Below are 24,691 nucleotides of genomic sequence, written 5' to 3' on the forward strand. Positions count from 1 at the left end.
CAGAAAATCCCACAAGCACCTATCCTCTTCTCTGGTGCTAAAGATGCAAAAATAATTAACTCGGCCATTTTTGCCATTTCTTTACAACCAATGTCCCAAGGCATCTCCCTCCCTCTGCCCAGCGGCTTCAAGTTACATAAGGCCCTATTCACATCCAGGCTAGATGGCTGTACACTGGTACCTTGATTGTTGAATGGCTTGGCTCCCAAACAAATTGGCTCCCAAATGCCACAAGGTTTGTGGAAGTTTTTTGGAAGCCAAACATCCGGCGTGGCTTCCACAGCTTCTGATTGGGTGCATGAAGCTCCTGCAGCCAATCAGAAGCTGCACCTTGGTCTTCGAACCATTCCAGGAGTCAAACGGATTCCCGGAACGGATTAAGTTTGACAACCAAGGTACCACTATAATGTGTTTTCTGTAGGGCCACCGTTAAAAAAACGGTTCGGAACTTTTAGTCAGCATAAACTTCAGCCACCAAAATGCTTTGTTGTTGTTTAGTCGTTTAGTCATGTACGACTCTTCGTGACCCCATGGACCAGAGCACGCCAGGCACTCCTGTCTTCCACTGCCTCCCGCAGTTTGGTCAAACTCATGCTGGTAGCTTCGAGAACACTGTCCAACAATCTCATCCTCTGTCGCCCCTTCTCCTTGTGCCCTCAATCTTACCCTACATCAGGGTCTTTTCCAGGGAGTCTTCTCTTCTCATGAGGTGGCCAAAGTATTGAGCTTCAGCTTCAGGATCTGTCCTTCCAGTGAGCACTCAGGGCTGATTTCCTTCAGAATGGATAGATTTGATCTTCTTGCAGTCCATGGGACTCTCAAGAGTCTCTTCCAGCACCATAATTCAAAAGCATCAATTCTTTGGCGATCAGCCTTCTTTATGGTCCAGCTCTCACTTCCATACATCACTACTGGGAAAACTATAGCTTTAACTATAGGGACCTTGGTTGGAAAGGTGATGTCTCTGCTTTTTAAGATGCTGTCTAGGTTTGTCATTGCTTTTCTCCCAAAAAGGCGTCTTTTAATTTCGTAACTGCTGTCACCATCTGCAGTGATCATGGAGCCCAAGAAAGTAAAATCTCTCACTGCCTCCATTTCTTCCCCTTCTATTTGCTAGGAGGTGATGGGACCAGTGGCCATGATCTTCATTTTTTTGATATTGAGCCTGCAGACCATATTTTGCACTCTCCTCTTTCACCCTCATTAAAAGGTTTTTTAATTCCTCCTCACTTTCTGCCATCAAGGTTGTGTCATCTGCATATCTGAGGTTGTTGATATTTCTTCCGGCAATCTTAATTCTGTTTTGGGATTCATCCAGCCCAGCCTTTCGCATGATGAATTCTGCTTATGTGGCTAATAATAGTAACTTTATTATTTGTACCCTGCTCATCAGGGCTTTCTTTTCAGCCGGAACTTGTTGGAACTCGTTGAGTGCCATTGCCATTCTAAGAGAACAAGGCTGAGTTCCAGAACTTCCGTTTCTAGAAAAACATCACTGCCACTCATCCTACTGGGTTGCCCTGGGCACCAGCTTCCAGTGGGCACCAGCCACCATTGGTTGACTTTTCAGATCGTCTGGAATTCTGCGATTCAAACAGGTTTGCCTCGCCTCTTCCTCTGTATGTTGTTTTGAATGCAACAATACTTTGATATATTGCAAAAGTTTACACTAACCGGCGAAGATGGTAATCTCTCTTGGAGGTGCCCAATTCAGGGTGTGTTGACCTCCTACTGATGTCTCAACCGCCTCAGTGTTGCTGACTTTCCTCCACGGAACGTTTTCACCCTTAGACTTCCTTTTCTTTTTTTCCCTGAGGGTGCAAGGGAAGGAGATACGGCTGTTAAGAAGTAAGTAGCATTGGCAAAGGTTTGTGTGTGTGTGTGTGTGTGTGTGTGTGTGTGTGTAGAGATAAAGATGTGAAACTGGGTGCTTCTTTCTTGCACCCAAAGCTCAGGAATTGTGCTGGTGCCTAGATTCAGTGGTAAAGCTTCCTCATAGAAAAGCTTGCCTGACTCTGGGCAGTGGAGACTTTTATTCCAGAGCAGGGATGGAAGGATCTGATAATTTTGGTTCTTGCAGTTTCTCATTTTTCATTTCTGCAATAATTTGCAATTATCACTATTCTTCTTCTTTAGCGATCACTCGTAGCTGAGTAAGATTGTCTTCCATGAAAATGGTCTTAACAGAGAGTCCATAAGTGACTGGATCCACACATCCTTCCACAGTGGAGACATTAGTTTCCAGGCAGGAGTTGATCACGGTGAGGGTTTGCCAAACAGGCCTTCTTCTTAGCTCATTTCTCCCTTTTGTCCTGAGCTTGAGTGTCTTCAAAGTCCATGATGTCTTTGGTAAAAGCTGTTCTCCAATTGGAGCACTCGCAGGCCAGTGTCTCCCAGTTGTTGGTGTTTATACTACATTTTTAAAGATTTGCCTTGAGAGCATCTTTAAACTTCTTTTGTTGTCCACAGGCATTACGTTTTCCATTCTTAACTTCGGAATAGAGAAGTTGCTTTGTAAGACAATGATCAGGCATCCAAACAACATGACCAGTCCAACATCCCCACCCCACAAGAATTCTGGGAATTCTAGTTAACAAAGGGGGCTGGGAATTGTAGATTTGTCGGGTAAACTAAGGTTCCCAAGTTCTTTGTGAGAGAGGGGGGGTCTGCTCTAAATGTCCTTTAAAAGTACGGTGTACACTTAGGATCACACATTGAAGCTCAATTCCTTTTTGGTTAGATGAAATCTATACTGAAATCGAAACAATATCAACACTGAATCAGAAAAAGGCAACAATAAGGGAGCGTTTGCAGGAAAGTATGTTTTTAATCTTGGCGTTTGCTGTGATAGGATAGATTCCTCAAGTTTATCAGAAGCCAAAGCCTGATTAATTATTCACCTTATCCATAGCCACAATTAAGTTTAAAGATTAATTTCAGTCCCCAGATGTGAGAACGATACAGACCTGCTGCCAAAGATCCCAGAATGATCAGATTTGGAGACATCTTGAAGGTGATCGGAGAATTCGGCAGGTTTCAGAAATGGCTGGTGCTGCTGATCTGCATCCCAAATTTCCTGACTCCCTTTCACATGTTCGGACAAGTCTTCATTGTCATGGACGTGCCTCACCACTGCAACACGAACTGGATCCTGAATATTACCCAAAACCTGACCCAAGAGCAGCAGTTGAACTTGACCATTCCCAGGAAACCAGATGGCTCTTTTGAGGAATGCTCCATGTTTACTCCTGTGGAAGGCGATATTGATTCAATCATAAAAGACGGACAAAATTCCACAGAAGCCTGCCGAGATGGCTGGGTCTACCCCACAGATCCAAAGCCGTCGTTGCTGACAGAGGTGAGTATAGTATATTCCTTGTTAACAAAACATGGTCCTGTCTCTTCTGTGGTAGATGTGTTTGTGTGTGTGTCACATGCGATTTGTACTACACTGCTTTAAAGCGATTTCAACATTGGTATTCACCTGCTATCCCTACAGTTAAAGATCTGGATAGCGAAACTGACAGGACAGGAAATGACTTGTGGATAGACTAGTGGCAATCACCTTCTTTAAGTCTTTTAGCTGCAAGATTGTATAAAAGATCAAGGTGGTGTACCACAATGTACATATAAGCACTACAAAAAGTAAGAACAATACAAAATAATTATTGACATGAGTGGCCAGCCAAGGGGATAATTGTTTTGACATGCATTTTGACATGCAACTATCTCAAGAGGTGAATTTTTTAAACTGCTGATTTTATTTTTTTCGGGAAAAATAGGCTAACTTCTTTTTAACATCTCATTTTTATTGGCAATTTTAATATATAATTTACATGTGATGGAAACCGCTTAGAGGTTTTGATAATACAGTGGTAAAAGCTCCACCTAATTAACTGGGCTACGATTTGCGATTCTTAACCAGGAGTTCCCAGGGTAGGTTACAACAATAAAATTGTAAACTTGATTTATTTTTAAAAGTGAAACAGTTAAAAATGATTTTAAAAACACAGGTTGGAACCATTCAGAACAAAACAGTGTACAGTGGTACCTCGGGTTACATATGCTTCAGGTTACATACGCTTCAGGTTACAGACTCAGCTAACCCAGAAATAGAACCTCAGGTTAAGAACTTTGCTTCAGGATGAGAACAGAAATTGTGCTCCGGCAGCAGAGCAGCAGCCCCCATTAGTTAAAGTGGTGCTTCAGGTTAAGAACAGTTTCAGGTTAAGAACGGACCTCCAGAACAAATTAAGTACTTAACCCGAGGTATCACTGTATAGTGGAGTAGCGACAGGTCTCCCAAGGCAAAACACCTGAGCTGTCAAAGGCCAGGTGAACTGTACAGGGAAGATGGGAGACATACCTTCTGTGGGGAGGGAGTTCCCCAGTTCTGCCACCCAGAATGACCTCTTCCAGGCTGCGGCTCCCTTGCTTTTGGGGGATGGTAAAGACGTGGCACTGTGGGTTAAACCACAGAGCCTAGGACTTGCCGATCAGAAGGTCGGCAGTAAGCACGTCAAAGTGCAAGTAGATAAATAGGTACCGCTTCGGCGGGAAGGTAAACGGTGTTGCCGTGCGCTGCTCTGGTTCTCCAGAAGCGGCTTAGTCATGCTGGCCACATGACCCGGAAGCTGTACGCCGGCTCCCTCGGCCAATAAAACAAGATGAGTGCCACAATCCCAGAATCGGTCACGACTGGACCTAATGGTCAAGGGTCCCTTTACCTTTACTCCCTCTGGTGCTCAACACCTGAGAGAGTCCTTAGGGATGTCTGTATTCAGATTTTTCTGAGGACTGGAGTGTCTTGGACTATGGAGCGATTAAATGTCAGGGCTCCAGGACCCTAAGAAATTGAGGAGTGAAGTGGCTCTCCCCTAGCCTCTCTCACACACATCACACACACACACACACACACACACACACACACACAGAGAGAGAGAGAGAGAGAGAGAGAGAGAGAGAGATAGAGAGAGAGAGAGAGATCCATGGTTTTCAAACTTCCTTCCCTTTGGGGATCTTTTCTACACTGACGTGTCTCCCTGGTCCTTTAGAAACATCCACCCTCCAGTATTTTCCTCTCCCCAATGGGACATCAGGAGGGATGCACTCTGGCCATCATCAGCAGGGTTGTGCTAGAATGCTGGACCAAAAAACAGGACATTCCGGAATCCAGAGAGAAGCTGGGATTGGTTTCTGTGATTTGGGATGTCCTACTTAAAACAGGAAAAGGGATGCGGGTGGCGCTGTGGGTTAAACCACAGAGCCTAGGACTTGCCAGTCAGAAGGTCAGTGGTTTGAATCCCCATGATGGGGTGAGCTCCCATTGCTCAGTCCCTGCTCCTGGCAACCTAGCAGTTTGAAAGCACGTCAAAGTGCAAGTAGATAAATAGGTACCATTCCGGCGGGAAGGTAAACGGCATTTCCATGCGCTGCTCTGGTTCGCCAGAAGTGGCTTAGTCATGCTGGCCACATGACCCGGAAGCTGTACGCCGACTCCCTCAGCCAATAAAGAGAGATGAGCACCGCAACCCCAGAGTCGGCCGCGACTGGACCTAATGGTCAGGGGTCCCTTTACCTTTACCTTACGTAAAACAGGACACTTGGAGTATGGCAGAATTGTAGGGTGACTTCTAGAGTGCATTTTCAGGGTCACACAGCATGCCCAGCATGCCCTGAAGCAAGAGTCACCCACATTGTGCCCGTGGGCATAATGAAATCCTTCAGATCTCCCCCTGGCACCCATTAAGCCTGTGTTAGCCCTGCCCCCTTGCACATGAGATGGTGAGGGGTGTGTGTGTTACCTTTTCCTCCCTTGAAAAGTACGTAAATCTGAAGGAGGAAGAGTGGAGTTTTTGCCCTACTTCCTCTGGAAATGCAAAATGTGTGTTTGCATACTTTCTTGCCTTCTGTCTTTTGGAGTGGGGGGTGTGATCTGGGGAAAAGGAGTGACCAGAGGGGGTGGTGCTCACAGCACTCACTCAGAAATCCCAATGCGCACCCCCCTTGCCATACGTATGGGTTTTCCAGGACATTTTGCCAAATCGGCCAAAATCCGCCCGGATGCCATTCTGCTGCTGCTGCTACTACTACTACTACTACTACTACTACGAATTTAGTATTATTGTGCAAGGGACGCAGGTGGCGCTGTGGGTTAAAGCCTCAACGCCTAGGACTTGCCGATCGAAAGGTCGGCGGTTCGAATCCCTGCGGCGGGGTGCGCTCCCGCTGCTCGGTCCCAGCGCCTGCCAACCTAGCAGTTCGAAAGCACCTCCGGGTGCAAGTAGATAAATAGGGACCGCTTACCAGCGGGAAGGTAAATGGCGTTTCCGTGTGCGGCTCTGGCTCGCCAGAGCAGCGATGTCACGCTGGCCACATGACCCAGAAGTGTCTCTGGACAGCACTGGCCCCTGGCCTCTTAAGTGAGATGGGCGCACAACCCCAGAGTCTGTCAAGACTGGCCCGTACGGGCAGGGGTACCTTTACCTTTACCTTTATACCCCGCTCATCTGGCTGGGTTTCCCCAGCCACTCTGGGCGGCTTCCAACCCAATATTAAAAACAATACAGCGTCAGACATTAAAGACTTCCCTAAACAGGGCCACCTTCAGTTGTCTTTTAAAAGTAAAATAGTTGCTTATTGCCTTGACATCTGCTGGGAGGCACCACTACCAAGAAGGCCCTCTGTCTGGTTCCCTGTAACCTCACTTCTCGCAATGAGGGAACCGCCAGAAGGCCCTCGTGCTGGACCTCAGTGTCCAGGCTGGATGATGGGGGTGGAGACGCTCTTTCAGGTACAGTGGTGCCTCGCAAGACGAAAAGAATCCGTTCCGCGAGTTTCTTCGTCTTGCGGTTTTTTCGTCTTGCGAAGCAAGCCCATTAGCGGATTAGCGGATTAGCGCTATTAGCGGCTTAGGGGCTTAGCGGATCAGCTGATAAGCGGCTTAGCGGATCAGCTGATAAGCGGCTTAGCGAATCAGCTGTTAAGCGGCTTAGCGGATCAGCTGATAAGCAGCTTAGCGGATCAGCAGTTAAGCGGCTTAGCGGCTTAGCGGATCAGCTGATAAGCGGCTTAGCGGCTTAGAAAAAGGGGGGGGAGGGGGAAAAAACCCGCAGGAACTCGCAAGACATTTTCGTCTTGCGAAGCAAGCCCATAGGAAATTCGTTTTGCGAAGCACCTCCAAAACGGAAAACCCTTTCATCTAGCCGGTTTTCCGTCTTGCGAGGCATTTGTCTTGCGGGGCACCACTGTATACTGGACCAAGGCCGTTTAGGGCTTTAAAGGTCAGCACCAACACTTTGAATTGTGCTCGGAAACGTACTGGGAGCCAATGAAGAACTTTCAGGACTGGTGTTATATGGTGTCATTGGCCGCTCCCAGTCACCAGTCTAGCTGCCGCATTCTGGATTATTTGCAGTTTCCTAGTCACCTTCAAAGGTAGCCCCACATAGAGCACATTGCAGTAGTCCAAGCGGGAGATAACGAGAGCTGCCTGAATCCTGGTCGTGTCTGGAAAAATGTGGACATTTGGCAGCCCTAACCTAGTCCAATTCCTTACAATGCAGGAATATGCAGTTGTCCCATACAGGCCTCGAACCTACAACCTTGGTGTTATCAGCACCTCGCTCTAACCAACAGAGTTAGTATTATCCAGTATTATTTTTCTCCTGAGCTTGGCTGATCTAGGTGACTTAAGGAAAACAGGCAAAATTTTGAGGAGCGCGGCTTGTAATTCATGAATCATAAAGTCAGTCAAATTAAGAAAAGGGGACGTATAATATACACCATGCAGTGCTGGGAGATGGAAGGAAAAGGCACTTTCTTCTTCTTTTCCTTTAGTTCAACTTGGTTTGCGACCGAAAGGACTTAAAAGACATCTCTCAATCCATTTACATGTCAGGTCTTCTTGTGGGAGCCTTGGTCTTTGGCCCACTGAGCGACTGGTAAGCATAACTTTTGAGATTTCATGTTGCGGCTGAGAGAAAATGGCCACTCCATCTGCAGTTGGTGAACAGGGGAGGTATTTCAGTCATTTAGAGGGGAGGGGATTTGCCCACAACTTTGAGGCTGTTTACCTATTATATTTATTGAACACTTGTTTCGGAAACAGAAGGCTCCAAATCTAGACATCTCCAGCTGGTTGCTGACAATGCAGTTTCCCATCTTTCACTTTTCCGTTTAATAACAACAACCAAGTTTCTGACCTTCAAGGCTTTTCAAATGTATGGCCATTGCCTGGTGGAAGATTGGGTTGTTTTTGTTTTTGTTATGTATTTTGTGTTTTTATTTTGTGTTTTTGTGTTGTAACCACCCTGAGGCCTGGGACTATAGGACGGTGTACCAATTTAATTTTAAGAAAAGATGGCAGAGAAGGAGCTTCAGTGCCCTGCTTAGCTCCTTGCACTTTCTATGTGCCTTTGCCAGAAAAAAACATTTCCTGTTCTTCCAGTTGTGCACTGGAACGCCCAGTCAGATGAGTGTGGGCAGCGATTCTCAGGGTGTGCCTGAGAGGCAAAACAGATTTCTAGAAGAAGCAAGGGCAAGACAGAACCCACTGCTGATAGTTTATGAAGAAATGGATCCACTATGACCTTAGTGAACTGGCCCGTCAGTTTAGCTTAGATTACCTCAGGTAGCTTTGGACAACAACTAGGGTAGCACCATCAGCTAAGTGCACTGCACTTCAAAATATAGTAAAGGTTGTGTTTTTGTGCTGGTGGGTTTCACCTGATCAGCTCCTGTTGTTGTTGTTGTTGTTAAAATTTATATACCGCCCCTCATCTGAGGATTAGGGACGCGGGTGGCGCTGTGGGTTAAACCACAGAGCCTAGGGCTTGCTGATCAGAAGGTCGGCGGTTCGAATCCCCGTGACGGGTTGAGCTCCCGTTGCTCGGTCCCTGCTCCTGCCAACCTAGCAGTTCGAAAGCATGTCAAAGTGCAAGTAGATAAATAGGTACCATTCCGGAGGGAAGGTAAATGGCGTTTCCGTGCGCTGCTCTGGTTCACCAGAAGCGGCTTAGTCATGCTGGCCACATGACCCGGAAGCTGTACGCCGGCTCCCTCGGCCAATAAAGCGAGATGAGCGCCGCAACCCCAGAGTCGGCCGCGACTGGACCTAATGGTCAGGGGTCCCTTTACCTTTACATCTGAGGATCACAGGGCAGCGTACAATATAAAAACAAAAAAATATGAAACACAGTAACAAACAAAGAACAATAGCCCCCATAGTTAATAAGATGGTTCAATTAGCCCAAGGCCTGGTTGCAGAGGAATCTTTTCACCCGGTGCCTAAAGGTGTATAATGAAGGCGCCAGGCGAGCCTCTCTGGGGAGAGCATTCCGGAAATGGGGAGCCACCACAGAAAAGGCCCTGTTCTCCTGTTGCCGCCCTGCAGACTTCTTGTGAAGGAGACAACTAAAGAAGGGCTTCAGATGATGATCTCATATACAGAGAGTCCTTCTTGTGTTGCGTTCCTGAACCATTTACGGCTTTATAGGTCAAAACAAGCACTTTGAATTGGAAACTAATTGGCGGCCAGTGCAGTTGGGCCAGGATTGGCGTTATAGTTTCAAGCCATCTTACCCCGGTGAGCAAACTGGCCACCAAATTCTACGCCAGGTGAAGCTTCCAAACCATCTTCAGAGGCAGTCCGACATATAATGTATTGTGGTAATCTAACCCAGAGGTTACCAGAGCATGGGCAACAGAAGTTAGCCTATCCCTGTCCAGACAGGGGCGCAGCTGACTCATGAGCCGAAGCTGAAGGAAGGCACTTTGCAACACCAAGGCCACCTGAATGCAGAAGTACCCCAAACTTGCATGCCTGCTCCTTCCAGTTTGAGTTGCTGCGTGGAGCTTCTCTCGCTGTTTAGTTATGCTGCACTAAAATCAGGTTGTGTTTGAAGGCCCGATTATCTGCCGTTTTCTCCCAGAATCTTAACACAAGAAGCAATTGCACGACACATTTATATGCCTTGAATCTGAAAGGCTCTCAGGGTGTCCTGTGGCACACCTTAAATGAGGTAGAGTTTGCAGAGCTGGATTGAGATGTGCTGAGCCCCCCACCCCAGCTATGTCAGGTTCAAAGGCCCTCAAAAAATATATATTTTAATGTGTATAAGAACAAAATTGTTATGTGTATAACAACAAAATTAATAAAACTTCTTTTTTAAAAAAAAAAAACAAATTTTCAACAGTTTTTTAACAAATACAAATACAATCAGCATTAAAAAGTTACCCAGCTAATGGTGTTTGTTTTACCCATTGTCTCTAGACATATTAAAACATCTTTATTTGCTTTATGTACCGAATCATAGGTGAGGATGTGACTAAAAATGAGCAAAAGCATCTATCTTGCAATAAGCCACTACGGATATAGAATACATTTTGAATGAAAATACCTCATGGGTTTCTTGCCTAGCAGATCGGAAAGCTTTTCATGTGCAGCAACACAAGAGGGCAGGATGAGACCCCTGTTTTAAATCTGTGGAGAGCCACTTGCAGTCCGCGTTGACAGCACTGAGCTACATGGCCCGGGGGTCTGATTCAGTATAAGACAAATTCCTATGTTCCTGCGAGGTGCAAGTTCTGAGCTCCCTCACACATTTCATTTCCCTCCTCCAGGATTGGTAGCCAACGGATGATATTGCTCACCCTCCTCCTCATGGGTGCCTTTGGTGTCGGGGCAGGCTTTGCGCCAAATTTCTACCTCTACATCGCCTTGAGATTCATCGTGGGCGCTGCTTTTGCCGGGATCAGTATCAGCATGGCAGCGTTAAGTAAGACACTTAAGTTTCTCTGGGGACGTTCAGGCCCTGCCATCCATAAAAAAACAAAACCCAGCCTTTTCCAATTGGAGTCTTCCAGGTGCTTTAGGCTACAACAGTGATGTGAGCCAAAGTCCAAAACATCTGGATAAAGGTAAAGGGTCCCCTGACCATTAGGTCCAGTTGTGGCCGACTCTGGGGTTGCGGAGCTCACCTCGCTTTACTGGCCAAGGGAGCCGGCGTACAGCTTCCGGGTCATGTGGCCAGCAGGACTAAGCTGCTTCTGGCGAACCAGAGCAGCGCACGGAAACGCCGTTTACCTTCCCGCCGGAGCGGTACCTATTTATCTACTTGCACTTTGACGAGCTTTCGAACTGCTAGGTGGGCAGGAGCAGGGACCGAGCAAGGGGAGCTCACCCCGTCGCGGGGATTCGAGCTGCCAACCTTCTGATCGGCAAGTCCTAGACTCTGTGGGTTAACCCACAGCGCCACTCACGTCCCTTAAAACATCTGGATAGCAAATGACAATTCATCTAGTCCAACCCCCTGTAATGTAGGAATCTTGCCCACCGTAGTCCTTGGCTGGACTCGAACCACCAACCTTCTGGTTAATAGCTGGATGCACTGACTCGTTGCGCCAGCTGATGAATGTGTGGATAAGCCCTGAGTGAGCTGCAAGGCCACGTGGGGATTCGAACCCTGGTCTCCAAGTTCCCAGTCCAACATGCTAACCCTGGCTCTCTCAGCTAGGGAAGAAATAACCTCAGAGTACAAGTCCATGTTGGGATGCGGGTGCTGCTGTGGGTTAAACCACATAGCCTAGGACTTGCCGTTCAGAAGATCAGCGGTTCGAATCCCCGTGACTGGGTGTGCTCCCGTTGCTCGGTCCCTGCTCCTGCCAACCTAGCAATTCGAAAGCACGTCAAAGTGCAAGTAGATCAATAGGTACCGCTCTGGCGGGAAGGTAAACAGCATTTCCGTGCGCTGCTCTGGTTCACCAGAAGCGGCTTAGTCATGCTGGCCACATGACCCGGAAGCTGTACGCCGGCTCCCTTGGCCAATAAAACGAGATGAGCGCCGCAACCCCAGAGTCGGTCACGACTGGACCTAATGGTCAGGGGTCCCTTTACCTTTACCTTACAGGTCCATGCTGCAGTAGTTATGGCCACACAGCTGATGTGTTTCTGGAAGAAATGCAAAACTCAGTCCTAATTTGCATGGGTCAAAATGCTCCTCTGCTTGCTACCAATGTAGCCTCTTCTGTGTGGCTGCATGAATGGCGCTGGGGGGACAAGGGGGGGGGCAAACAAGGAGTTTCCCGCACATTTCTGAACTGTCATCAACATCTGTGGTTACTTTTCCTTCTTATCCACCTAGAAATATACTTTGCTCTTGTAATTTATGTGGTTATTTAAAAGCAGCCAATAATAAAGTCAGGGTTGTTTTAAAAAATGCAAGTGATTGTCAATGGCAGGCTCTTTTAATTTTCAGATACTGACTGTAACTTGAACCCTTTTAGCTTCAGAGTGGGTCGGGCCTTCCTATCGCCCGCTTGCGATGATCATCAGCCACTGCAGCAACGCTCTTGGGCAGATGGCCTTGGCTGGCTTGGCGTACGCCATTCGTGACTGGAGACTCTACCAGATTGCTGGCTCTGCTCCAGCATTTGCCCTCTTTTTTTACATATGGTGAGTGTGCAAAAGGACCAGAAATGAGACAGGAGCAAGCCGGCTGTAAATCGCACTGAGCAAGTTGGAATTAACTCTTTACCGTCATACATCATGTCGTGTTTACTTCAAGTTGAGTGTTTTCAGATTGCGTCCCGCGGCGACCCGGAAGTACCGGAAAGGGTTACTTCCAAGTTTCACCGCTCATGCATGCATAGACACTTAAAATGACATCAAATCAAATCATCAATTTGCATTCTGCTCATGTTGTGAATGGGGCTCCGGAACGGATCCTGTTCGTAACCAGGGATACCACTGTATTAGCAAAAACAGGATCTGCACAGGAGTGTCGGGTCTACTGAGCACAGTGACTCATCTCCTGTAGGGCTTGCCCCTATGAAGCAGTGGAGACTGCAGGTCCCCGCCTTCCCACAGCTGCTTACGGCCCTTCTGCTCCAGGGCTTTCCCCAAGCAATCAGAGACTGTGCCCATGTGCAGCCAACCTCTCCTCCGCCCTTTTCATGCCTTTCCTGGTTCTTGGAGACCAGGGAGGTGGGGATCTTGTCACAACAGGAGGGGGAGATACCTATGTCTCTTCACCAGGCAGAAATAGCTGTCAACGTTTCCCTTTTTTAAAGGGAAATTCCCTTATTCCGAATAGGATTCCTCGCAAGAAAAGGGAAAAGTTGACAGCTATGAGCCAGACTCATCTCTGCCTCTTGGCCCCTCTCCTCTTCAGCCTCTGCTTCTGGTCTGTTCTCTGTCACAGTCTCTTCCTGCTCACTAAACCCAGTTACTTTTTCAGCTTCCGAAACCTCCACCTACCAGTTTCTTCCCTCTTCTCCCTCTAGCCACTCATCATTGTCCCATCGCCGACCCCTGGGCTCTGAGCTGGTTCCTCCCAACATTCTTCTGCGTCCAACCAGTGTTAGAAACTAAAATGTGAAAGCTAGGAGTTAAATGGCACTTTAAACCTAGGTTTTGGGTGCAACAATGGAATGTCTAGGAGCGCTTTTTTATAACAAGAATACAAAGCAGAAAATGAATGAACTGCAGCTAAAATATTATGTTCATTTTTCACATGGTCTGGTCCTTCCCCTGCCCACCCCCCTAATATTCTTAAGAGGGTCTCCAGTCTTCAGAGAGTAGTGGGGAGGCAGAAAAAGGTCCTCCTTTCCTTCCACTCTGCAGTTGTAATCTGAAATCTTAGGCAGAGTACTGCTCCCAGAGCTCAGAAACTGCTTGTGCTAATGAAATTCCTTGTTGCAAAATGCGCCTAGAACAATTGGAGTTTCAAACACTTCGTCCAACCAGGCCATGACAGTTGGACTGCATGTAAAAATATACAGTGTGTAGCGATTAAGTGAAATGGTGGCACCAACTCTTATCTACCCTGTGTTTTAAGATCTACTAGGGACCTAGATAGGAACGCGGGTGGTGCTGTGGGTTAAACCACAAAGCCTAGGGCTTGCCGATCAGAAGGTCGGCAGTTTGAATCCCCGTGATGGGGTGAGCTCCCGTTGCTCAATCCCTGCTCCTGCCAACCTAGCAGTTTGAAAGCACGACAAAGTGCAAGTAGATAAATAGGTACCGCTCCAGCGGGAAGGTAAACGGCGTTTCCGTGCACTGCTCTGGTTCGCCAGAAGCGGCTTAGTCATGCTGGCCACATGACCCGGAAGCTGTAAGCTGGCTCCCTCGGCCAATAAAGCGAGATGAGCGCCGCAACCCTAGAGTCAGCCACGACTGACCTAATGGTCAGGGGTCCCTTTACCTTTACCTTTTAGGGACCTAGATAAAATAAACAGCCTTCTTCATGCATATTCTTCGAAGGCTTGTTTTGTCTCTTTTAATGGCCGAAATCTAATTTTGGATCCTGATCGCATCATTATAACTGTGATTTTGTTCTGGCCTGTTAATGTTTACTGAAGTTCTCTTTGCAGTGCTATGGAGTCCCAAGGGTTCTGATGCAGCCTTGCCCCAACCTGGTGCCCATCAGCTCCCATCATCCCCATCCATCAGGGCCAATGGCCAGGGATGAAAGGAGCAACATCCAGCAACATCTGGAGGGCACAGTTTGAGGAAGGCTGCCTTCTGGGCTCTACTAGCACCAGATTTAGGGGTCGCAGGCATTTCCCCTGCACAGGGCACCGAGGGAGTGCAAAATGGAGAAGATCCATAATTGAGAAGGTCCATTTGGAGGTGCCAAGTTTTGGCCTCGCTGAGGGTGCCGTATAACCAAAGTCTGCCCCCGTTTCTACCAGGCCAGACCAGAGCACAGTAGACCACTACCCAGCTCAGCTCCTTTCCAGGTTAATGCACTGGCCATGCTTCACAAACTCTTGTCTTTTTCAGGGTTCTTCCCAAGTCTGCGCGATGGCTTGCGACAAAAGGGAAGGTCGAGGAAGCCAAAAAGCAGCTTCGAAAAGCCGCTTCCATTAACAAACGAACCGTCTCAGAAGAACTACTCAACCAGGTAGCAAAGCCTGGGATTTCTATTGCTCCTTTTCTGAAAATGTCTGGGGAGGATATGGAAAAAGCAAACGGTGCAATGGGGAAGGGGAAAACAAGACCATTGAAAAAAGAGAGATCCCTGCCCTGCAATATTTGAGTCCCTCATCAAACTACATTTGACTTTTTTAAAAAACATCTGTTTATCCACCTTGAGTATCTACTATTTAGCTGTCCCCCTGCCTCTCCAAACCACCGCTTCCTTCTCATTTTATTTAATTTACTATAAAATGTATATCCCACCCATTCTCCAAGGAGATATGGAGGACAGCTTACATTAAGTGTGGGGAACTTCCATGAGATGTTGTGAAACTACAACTCCTATCAGCCTCAGCTAGCATGGTTGGGGATGATGGGAGTTGTATTTCAACAACACCTGGAGGGCCAATGGTCCCCCCGATCGGGCTTACATGGTTCCCTAATGCCTCATAGGCCTGTGAGATTTGGGCTGGGGGTGGGAGACGAGTCCAAGTACTTCCTGTCAATTTTGTGGCTGAGTGGAATCTCTCCAGTCTCGCCTCAACTTGCTAACCCACCTGGCACTCCAGCTGTTTGGGACTAAAACTCCCATCAGCCCAAGCGAGCACAGCTGCCCTGGCAGATGGGTATGATGGGAATTGCAGTCCAACCTGCAGGGCACCAGTTTGGGAACAGCCATCCTTGATTCTGGCTGATGTTCTGTGTCTCTCTTGTCTCGCACATTTTGAAGCTCACTCCAGAAGAGAAGGTGAAATCTGGGAATATTCTGGATATTTTCAAGAAGCCGCATCTAAGGATTTTGACTTTAATTATGGTCATAGTCTGGTAAGTATTCCAAACGATATTAATTCAGTACAGTTTTTTATTTTATTTTTTAAAATCCAATGTCCACATGGAAAGGCATCACCAGCTGAAGCTTCCTTGTTATTCGTTCTCTGTTGTTGTTTAGTCGTTTAGTCGTGTCTGACTCTTCGTGACCCCATGGACCAGAGCACGCCAGGCACTCCTGTCTTCCACTGCCTCCCGCAGTTTGGTCAAGCTCATGCTGGTAGCTTCGAGAACACTGTCCAACCATTTCATCCTCTGTCGTCCCCTTCTTCTCCTTGTGCCTTCCATCTTTCCCAACACCAGGGTCTTTTCCAGAGAGTCTTCTCTTCTCATGAGGTGGCCAAAGTATTGGAGCCTCAGCTTCATGATCTGTCCTTCCAGTGAGCATTCAGGGCTGGTTTCCTTCAGAATGTATAGGTTTGATCTTCTTGCAGTCCATGGGACTCTCAAGAGTCTCCCCCAGACCAGAATTCAAAAGCATCAATTCTTCGGCGATCAGCCTTCTTTATGGTCCAGCTCTCACTTCCATACACCACTACTGGGAAAACCATAGCTTTAACTATACGGACTTTTGTTAGCAAGGTGATGTCTCTGCTTTTTAGGATGCTGTAGTTCTCTAGGTATACAATAATCAGTGGCTTATAGAAAAACCTTTGACTTCTATCCGATGAGGCTCTGTTTGGTCTAAGGCTCCGGAGTTTTCTCTTGCCCCGTGAATGGCTTGGTTGCTTTACTGAGAATTAACTTTCGTTGGTTGAAATATTTCAAGGCCACTCTTAGTAAAACCTGTCGGGTGGGTGGCTATGAAAGCGCAGTTCACGCGCTCCAGAAAACAATTCTTAAATATCAAGTATGATCAAATAAACGAAAGAGCAGCAACCTGCAAAGGAAGCATGAAAATCAGTGGAACGGGCAGAACGAAAACTTTGCCCAACCTTACAGACAAAAAGTTGTGTCAAATATGACAGTAGGGTTGGTGCCAAGCAGGCCTCCTTGGAGAGGGTACGGCAAAGAGGGTGCCCCTCTTTCAAGTCCCTGCTCACCTTACTTTGGATGGGGAAGGGATGGAAGAAGGCCTTTGGCAGTGACTGCACATTTCAGGCAGAACAATGTGATAGAAAGCAGCCATTGGCATCTGCATGCATATCTCTCCATCAAATAGAACAAATGCATGCCTTCCAAGTGTCCCTATTTTACAGGGATAGTCCTGGAATTACAAAAGGTAGAGGGCACGGAAGAAACAGGGAGCAGAGTGGAACACAAGGAGTCCTGATTTTCTTTCTGTTTCAATGCTTTGTGTGGATGCGTCTAATCTTGCCCCTTTCTAAAATTTGTTCATTGGTGTGTGCTTTTCTTTTTGTAAATCTACCGAAGAGTAAAACAAAACAAAACCGGGATTAAGGGGTTTTCTCATTATGGCGGAGGCTGTGTGTGTTTTGGTGGTGCTGGAAATGCTCGGGGGGCAGGGGACAAAAATAAATAAATGGGGGGGGGTTGAGGAGGGTCAGTTGTGGGGGAGTCAGAATTGTCCCTATTTTCATCTGAGGAATGTTGGAGGGCAAGGGTCAGCAAACTTTTTCAGCAGGGAGCCGGTCCACTGTCCCTCAGATCTTGTGGGGGGGTCGGACTATATTTTTTTTTTTTGGGGGGGAATGAACGAATTCCTATGCCCCACAAATAACCCAGAGATGCATTTTAAATAAAAGGACACATTCTACTCATGTAAAAACACGCTGTTTCCTGGACTGTCCGCAGGCCGGATTTAGAAGGCGATTGGGCCGCATCTGGCCCTGGGCCTTAGTTTGCCTAACCATGTGGGAGGATATGCAAAGGAATGTTTTTGGGAATGGGCGAAATGTGTATGCTGTGTCCCAGATGTAAAAACAAAATAACGGCATATGCTACATACAGGCAGAGTTTTTAGGCTGTTTTTATCGATCTTGAATGAGACCTTTTGGTTTGTTGTTGTTTTATTATAGTTTCCAGAAGGGCAGCAGGGCTAGTCTCAGGCAGCTAAAACAGAGTTGGTTTCAACAGTTCTAAACACTGCCTGTCATAGCCTGGAGGGCTAGGAATGAGTTCTCCCATTGAAAATGAAAAATTAGAGTCTGAAGAAACTGAATTCTTCACCCAAGCCTGCGTTATTGCATTCTTTTGTGGAACTGCATCCCAATGCTGTGCCCTTATTCTAACTAGCACTGAAGTTTAGTGGTGGGCTTGTGTGAGCCAGATATTAAAATGAACAATAGTAATAAATGCAGAATGAACAGCAATTTCTTGCTTGGTTCTCAGGTTTGCAGACAGTCTTGTGTATTACGGAGTGAGCCTTCATGTTGGGGATTTTGGCTTGGACATCTACATGACCCAGCTTGTGTTTGGAGCTGTGGAAATACCATCTCGAGCCTCCTGTATCTTCCTCCTTCAGTGGATGGGGAGGAAGAAATGCCAGGCCGTTTGGCTTCTCCTGAGCGGAGTCGTGTGTTTGCTCATCCCTGCTATTCCAAAAGGTACAAAAAGCCGCTTGAGAGAGAAAACCTAGAAGGCAAACTGCAAGGCAGGCAAGTGGAACCTGCAGCTGCCCAGATGTTCCCGACTTCAACACCCATGATCCCTGAGCATTGGCCATCTTGGCTGGGGGATGATGGGAGCTGGAGTTCAACATCCCTCATTGTAAGGTCTGAACCACAGGCCTTCGACTGTTTCAGAAGTGTCTCTGTGTGTTCAGGAATCCCCTGAGGTATGTGAAGAGAACACAGCAGCAAGGCACTGGTGGAGTTATTATGGGGTGCCACAAGGCTCTGGGTCTATTGCACTGGGGACCTGATCTTCTGCCCCATGCCTCCTAAATTTTTTAAAGGGTTGCTTACAAGGAGGCTGGATGCTCTATAAAGTGCACCCACCCACCCTGTTATTTGCCACAGGCAAATCTGGAGCCTGAACGCCAGGACTTTTAAGTAGCTAGCAATGCCCTTGCAGGCATGGCTTGAGTAATCAGCTGCTTCTCTCTTCAACTTTGCTTTCTTACACTTTGTGTCCTTCCTTTCTTCCATCCATTTCCTCCTTTCCTTGTTTCTTCCCTCCTATTCCTTTCTTTGAACCTCTCAAGGGATTAACTTCTGAAAAAAACAAAACAGGGCACACTGGTTTGCATGACAATTACCTTGACAGGAGAAAATGAGACAGAGACCTCCCATGGCCTGGGCTGAAGGTAAAGGTACCCTTGACCATAAGGTCCAGTTGTGGACGACTCGGGTCGCAGCACTCATCTCGCTCTATAGGCCGAGGGAGCCGGCATTTGTCCGCAGACAGCTTCCAGGTCATGTGGCCAGCATGACTAAGCCACTTCTGGTGAAACCAGAGTAGCGCACGGAAACACCGTTTACCTTCCCGCCGGAGCGGTACCCATTTATCTACTTGCACTGGCATGCTTTCATACTGCTAGGTTGGCAGCAGCTGGGACCGAGCAATGGGAGCTCATCCCATCACGGGGATTCGAACCGCTGACCTTCTGATCGGCAAGCCCAAGAGGCTCAGTGGTTTAGACCACTGCACCACCCGCGTCCCTTAGAAATTTGATGCTATTTCTCCGGGGGCTTGGGTAGAGCGCCATTTCCTACACCATGAGATTCTCCTAAATGGAGAGGTTGAACCCAGGATCTTCTACAAGCAAAGTGTTTGCTCTACCACTGAACCAGAGTCTTTTTGCAAATGGGCACCAGAAAACCTTTCAACTACCCATGCATTCCTGGGTTAGAGTAGCTCTGGATATCCCTAGGACCATAGGCGACATTTCAGAACTGGATTAGACATTTTCCTAGGCCTGTGGTCTTTCAACAATGCCTTACCTTCATTTTTTGTTATTTAGTTTCTAACCTCACTGCCTGTCTTTGCCCAGACTTCCCTGTGATTGTGACGGTCCTGGCTGTTATTGGCAAGTCTGCGTTGGCTGCCTCCTTTTCAACCACCTATGTGTTTTCTGCGGAAGTCTTTCCCACTGTTGTCAGGTGAGGATCTACTACACAAAGCACACTGTATTCTAAAAAACATCCTCTACATATTTTGCTCAAATAAGGTGAAGACAGTGGCGGTGCATCTCGCCAGCGTTTGGGTTGGACGTGACCCCGACGGTGAAGATAACATTTTTAAAAATACAGGTAGGTAGCCATGTTGGTCTGCCGTAGTTGAAAACAAAATTTAAAAATTCCTTCCTGCAGCACCTTAGAGACCAACTAAGTGTGTTATTGGTATGAGCTTTCGTGTGCATCTGAAGAAGTGTGCATGCACACGAAAGCTCATACCAATAACAAACTTTGTTGGTCTCTAAGGTGCTACTAGGGACGCAGGTGGCGCTGTGGGTTAAACCACAGAGCCTAGGACTTCCTGATCAGAAGGTCGGTGGTTCGAATCCCCGCAACAGGGTGAGCTCCTGTTGCTCGGTTCCTGCTCCTGCCAACCTGGCGGTTTGAAAGCACGTCAAAGTGCAAGTAGATAAATAGGTACCACTCCGGTGGGAAGGTAAACTGCGTTTCCATGCGCTGCTCTGGTTCACCAGAAGTGGCTTAGTCATGCTGGCCACATGACCCGGAAGCTGTATGCCGGCTCCCTCGGTCAATAAAGCGAGATGAGCGCCGCAACTCCAGAGTCGGCCACGACTGGACCTAATGGTCAGGGGTCCCTTTACCTTTACCTTAAGGTGCTACTGGAAGGACTTTTGTTTATTTTTAAATATGCATCGCGACTGATAAAACAGCCGGCGAAACATTGTATGCTGGGCAAAATTGCATGCAATGAAGTGAAAAAGTGCAGAAAAATGACAAAATCGTAAACTGGTGCAGCATTGCGGTGAAGTGAATTTGAGATTGAAGAAAATGAGAAGGTCAGAGATACCAAAACAGATATGTTTGTTGATCCTTATGCACGGGGCAGTTTCTTTACTTCTGGAAACTTGCCCCTGGCCGGGCGCACCTGTCTGCGCCTCCTCTCAGGCATCGCTCTCTGTGTTTTGCTACTTCCACCAGGCAAAGCAGTTTAGGCTTGTGCTCCATGGCTGCCAGAATAGGGGGCATCCTTGCCCCGCTTGTGGGTCTCCTGGACAAGTTCCACCCTGCGATTCCCATGGTGATCTTTGGGGGCATAGCACTGGCCGCGGGAATCCTCTGCTTCTTCCTTCCTGAGACACGGAACCAAGATCTCCAGGACGACACTGGCAAATCCCCAGCCAGCCAGAGGTGAGTTGCAGGGGATTCTAGAACAGCTCTGCATAAGAAGTTAAGAGGCTGACATTTTTTGCACGTTGCATACACTAAGTCTGCTCCATTCTTGCCTCCTCCACACCTGCCTCTGTGCTCTCTCTCTTTTTTTATTGACTTAAGAAAATTATACAGACAGCAAAACAAAGAACCCAAAGTTAACATTGCCTTCTACCGATAAGAAATAATAATAACTATTACAATAATGAAAATACTAAAAATACATTTACTTCTCCTTTTGAACTTCTATTCTTGTTACAATATATTACTATTCTATAAGAATCTATTATATCCTTTGCTGTCCCATGTATTATTTTATTTCCCAAATTCAACCTAACCCTCCCCTCCTCCCCACGGCTTCCTTTCATCTGTGTGAGATCTTCCCAACATAATATTTTTTCTAATTGCTTTAACAGAATAAAATAACATGAAAACTAATAAATTATAATTACTTCTTTTGTCCTTACATGCTTAACAATTAAGCGTGCTGTCTCTTTTTTTGGTTAAGTCCACTGAGTAAAATGGGTTTTTCTCCCAAGACCTGAGTCCATGTAACAGGGTTAATGGTGGATGAGTTCAGTGTTTTAAGAAATAAAATATTAGGTGGTTCCCCCTCCCCAATATCATTGCTATTGAAATTGCAGTTTAAGCTTTTCTTCCTGACCAGCAATATTTGTGAAATTTGCCACACATACCCCACACGTAGCATTTTAAAAAAATGCTAGGGAAGCTTAAATTCAGGAGGGCCAACTTGAATAAAATATTAGTGGGGGAGGAAAGCTCCTCCATGCATAATCAATCACATGATGTAGTGTGCCCATCAACTTGGGTCCCTCAAATATTGTATTGGGGAGGGGGCTGAAGACCCCATGGCTTCTAGGCGTCAGCACCTATGCTTAAGTTTGTATTAATATGCAGGGGGGCGAGTGGAATGGACGAAGAATTTCATGGAGATTGTGGCAGAAGAGAGGAAGTTTGAAATCCCCTCTCTACACGCTGGGGAAACCAGTGGCTGGGGAAACCCAGCCAGAGGGGTGGGGTATAAATAATAAAATTATTATTATTATTGCACTGTGATCTTGATAACAATCCCCACCCCTGTGCAATAGGTAATTTAAAGAACAACAACACCCAATGTGATTACTAATTATGCTGTTAATTGCCTGTGACTAAGCCCTAAGCGTGCCTATGATTGATGGGTGGGACTTGAATGAATGAAATCACTGTTAGGCTAGGAACCAGCTTGTTGTTGTTGTTTAGTCGTTTAGTCGTGTCCGACTCTTCGTGACCCCATGGACCAGAGCACACCAGGCACTCCTGTCTTCCACTGCCTCCCGCAGTTTGGTCAAACTCATGCTGTAGCTTTGAGAACACTGTCCAACCATCTTGTCCTCTGTCGTCCCCTTCTCCTTGTGCCCTCCATCTTTCCCAACATCAGGGTCTTTTCCAGGGAGTCTTCTCTTCTCATGAGGTGGCCAAAGTCTTGGAGCCTCAGCTTCAGGATCTGTCCTTCCAGTGAGCACTCAGGGCTGATTTCCTTCAGAATGGAGAGGTTTGATCTTCTTGCAGTCCATGGGACTCTCAAGAGTCTCCTCCAGCACCATAATTCAAAAGCATCAATTCTTCGGCGATTAGCCTTCTTTATGGTCCAGCTCTCACTTCCAGTGAGAGGAACCAGCTTACCAAACTGTAAACAAGAAAAGGAAAGGCGAAAGAAGCAAGTTTATTTTGGCTTGCGAATATCGCTTGGTGATCATTTCTGCTCACCCCAGGTGACCACAGAAGAGTGACAGCTTGGAAGTCTCCACGGAAGAGATGGCAATGGGTGGGGATGAGGATAGGGGGGCAATTGGGGGCTGCTGTACGTGATGTTTATTTGTGTTCCTTTCCATTAGGTCCAAAAATGCTCTTGGGGAAAAACCCGCGCAGAAAGAAGCTGGCAAAACGAAAGAACATATCAGCAGCACATACCTCTAGCAGAAACATCACATCTCCTTGCAGTCCAAAGAAATGGTGGGACATCTGTGGAAGATTTTAGCAGGCAAATGATGTGGGCATACCTCTCGATTGTTCACCCGTCATGCTCAGGTTGCCTAGGAAAACATGCAGCCCTGCAAGTCCCAATGATCCAGATGTGTACTTAGGAAAAGCAGGTGTCGTGCCCCTTTAAAACAGCCTCCCAGTCACACCAGTCAGGATTGCCATTCCTTTTCATCCAGCAGGGATGAGGAACCAGTCGCCCTCTGGATATTATTGGACTTCGATTCCCATCATCCCTGCCAAGGGTCATACTGGCTGAGGGAAATGAAGTCCAGCAATCTCTGAAGAGCCACAGGTTCCCCATCCCTGTTAAATAAAGTCTCTTTTTCTGACCGGTTCAGGCTGGTATATTTCATGTGTCTTGAAACACCTGTGTGTGGCTATCCATTTGCCCAATTCATCAGCTGTTTTGGACCAATAAAGCCATAAGCAGCCCAAAGGGTGACCATCTCAAGGAGATCCAAAAGACACAGTCCAACCTTTAATATCTATCCTACTTGAAATTCCATCTTGTATCAAGGTGAGGTTGAATACCACCCCCAAAAAAGAACAGGGGCTTATCTGTTGTGGCCCCAGAACTATGGAATGTTCTCCCTCAGAATGCTCATACAGCTTCTATCCACCTGGTCCTCTTGAATGCAAATGAAGACCTTTATGTTATACGGCACTTTTGGTAAAATGGAAGCTTTTTCCAGCTTCACTGTTTTCATTTTGTGGCTGCTCTTCTTTATCTGTGTCCCTGGTTTTTAATTAATTTTAACATATTATGATCTCTCTCTCTCTCTCCCTCTTTCTTTTTTGTACGCTCCTTTGAGACACTTCTGCCGAAGACTGGTCTAAAAATATTGTAAACAAAAGTAAGTGAAGAATAGGTGAAGATACTGGCAAATATTTGAAAGGACCCCTGACAGAATGGACCTTGTGAACGGTACTGTTGATTATAGAGGTACATAGAGGGTGGGAGCTTCCAGGCAAGTTTGACCAACTACTATTAGTGCTTTCCACCATTTTTTTTTACAGTGGTACCTTGGGTTACATACGCTTCAGGTTACATACGCTTCAGGTTACAGACTCCGCTAACCCAGAAATAGTGCTTCAGGTTAAGAACTTTGCTTCAGGATGAGAACAGAAATCGTGCTCCAGTGGTGCGGCAGCAGCGGTGGGAGTCCCCATTAGCTAAAGTGGTGCTTCAGGTTAAGAACAGTTTCAGGTTAAGAACGGACCTCCAGAACGAATTTAGTACTTAACCCGAGGTACCACTGTATAAATTAGCCACAAACTGGTGATGAGAAAGCAGTTTCACATGGTAGAAGCAGGTGACAAGATGGAGAGGGGCCACAGAGTTGCATGTCAGGTAAGGATAGGCAACATGGTCAGTTTTGATTTCCCTCTGTTTCTCATTTTTCCAGGTTCAGCCATCCACATTTTCCCCATAGCAATGTGCAATTCTGCTTTTTAAGTCCTTGTGAACATTCACCAGCATTTTAGTGTGAATTTCTCCTAACATACATAATTTTTTTTTTTTGCATGCTCCATTCTCCAGCACAATTCATTTTTGCATGTTGTTCTCACCAATATATACACACATTAGAAATGTGTTTCAGAATTTGGAGAAGTGCAAGTGTTGATAGATGAATGTGTCTTGGTTAGAATG

The 24,691-nt window shown here is 46.8% G+C and overlaps 2 protein-coding genes across 2 annotated transcripts in view; one reads left to right on the forward strand and one right to left on the reverse strand.

Annotated features, from left to right (window-relative positions):
• Positions 1 to 24,691, reverse strand: part of XIRP1 (xin actin binding repeat containing 1) — a 282,674-nt gene that overhangs the window by 226,922 nt on the left and 31,061 nt on the right. The window lies entirely within an intron of this gene.
• On the forward strand, positions 1,691 to 24,048 carry LOC307199172 (solute carrier family 22 member 13-like). Its single transcript, XM_079946898.1, has 11 exons — positions 1,691 to 1,848; positions 2,941 to 3,358; positions 7,840 to 7,943; positions 10,624 to 10,778; positions 12,286 to 12,454; positions 14,786 to 14,906; positions 15,651 to 15,745; positions 18,041 to 18,255; positions 19,644 to 19,752; positions 20,767 to 20,976; positions 22,893 to 24,048. The coding sequence occupies exons 2-11, from the start codon at positions 2,987 to 2,989 to the stop codon at positions 22,972 to 22,974; spliced, it is 1,632 nt and encodes a 543-aa protein (XP_079803024.1). The 5' UTR covers positions 1,691 to 1,848; positions 2,941 to 2,986; the 3' UTR covers positions 22,975 to 24,048.

The sequence above is a fragment of the Podarcis cretensis genome (genome assembly GCF_951804945.1).
Source record: "Podarcis cretensis genome assembly, chromosome: 12".
Classification (NCBI taxonomy): Eukaryota; Metazoa; Chordata; class Lepidosauria; order Squamata; family Lacertidae; genus Podarcis; species Podarcis cretensis.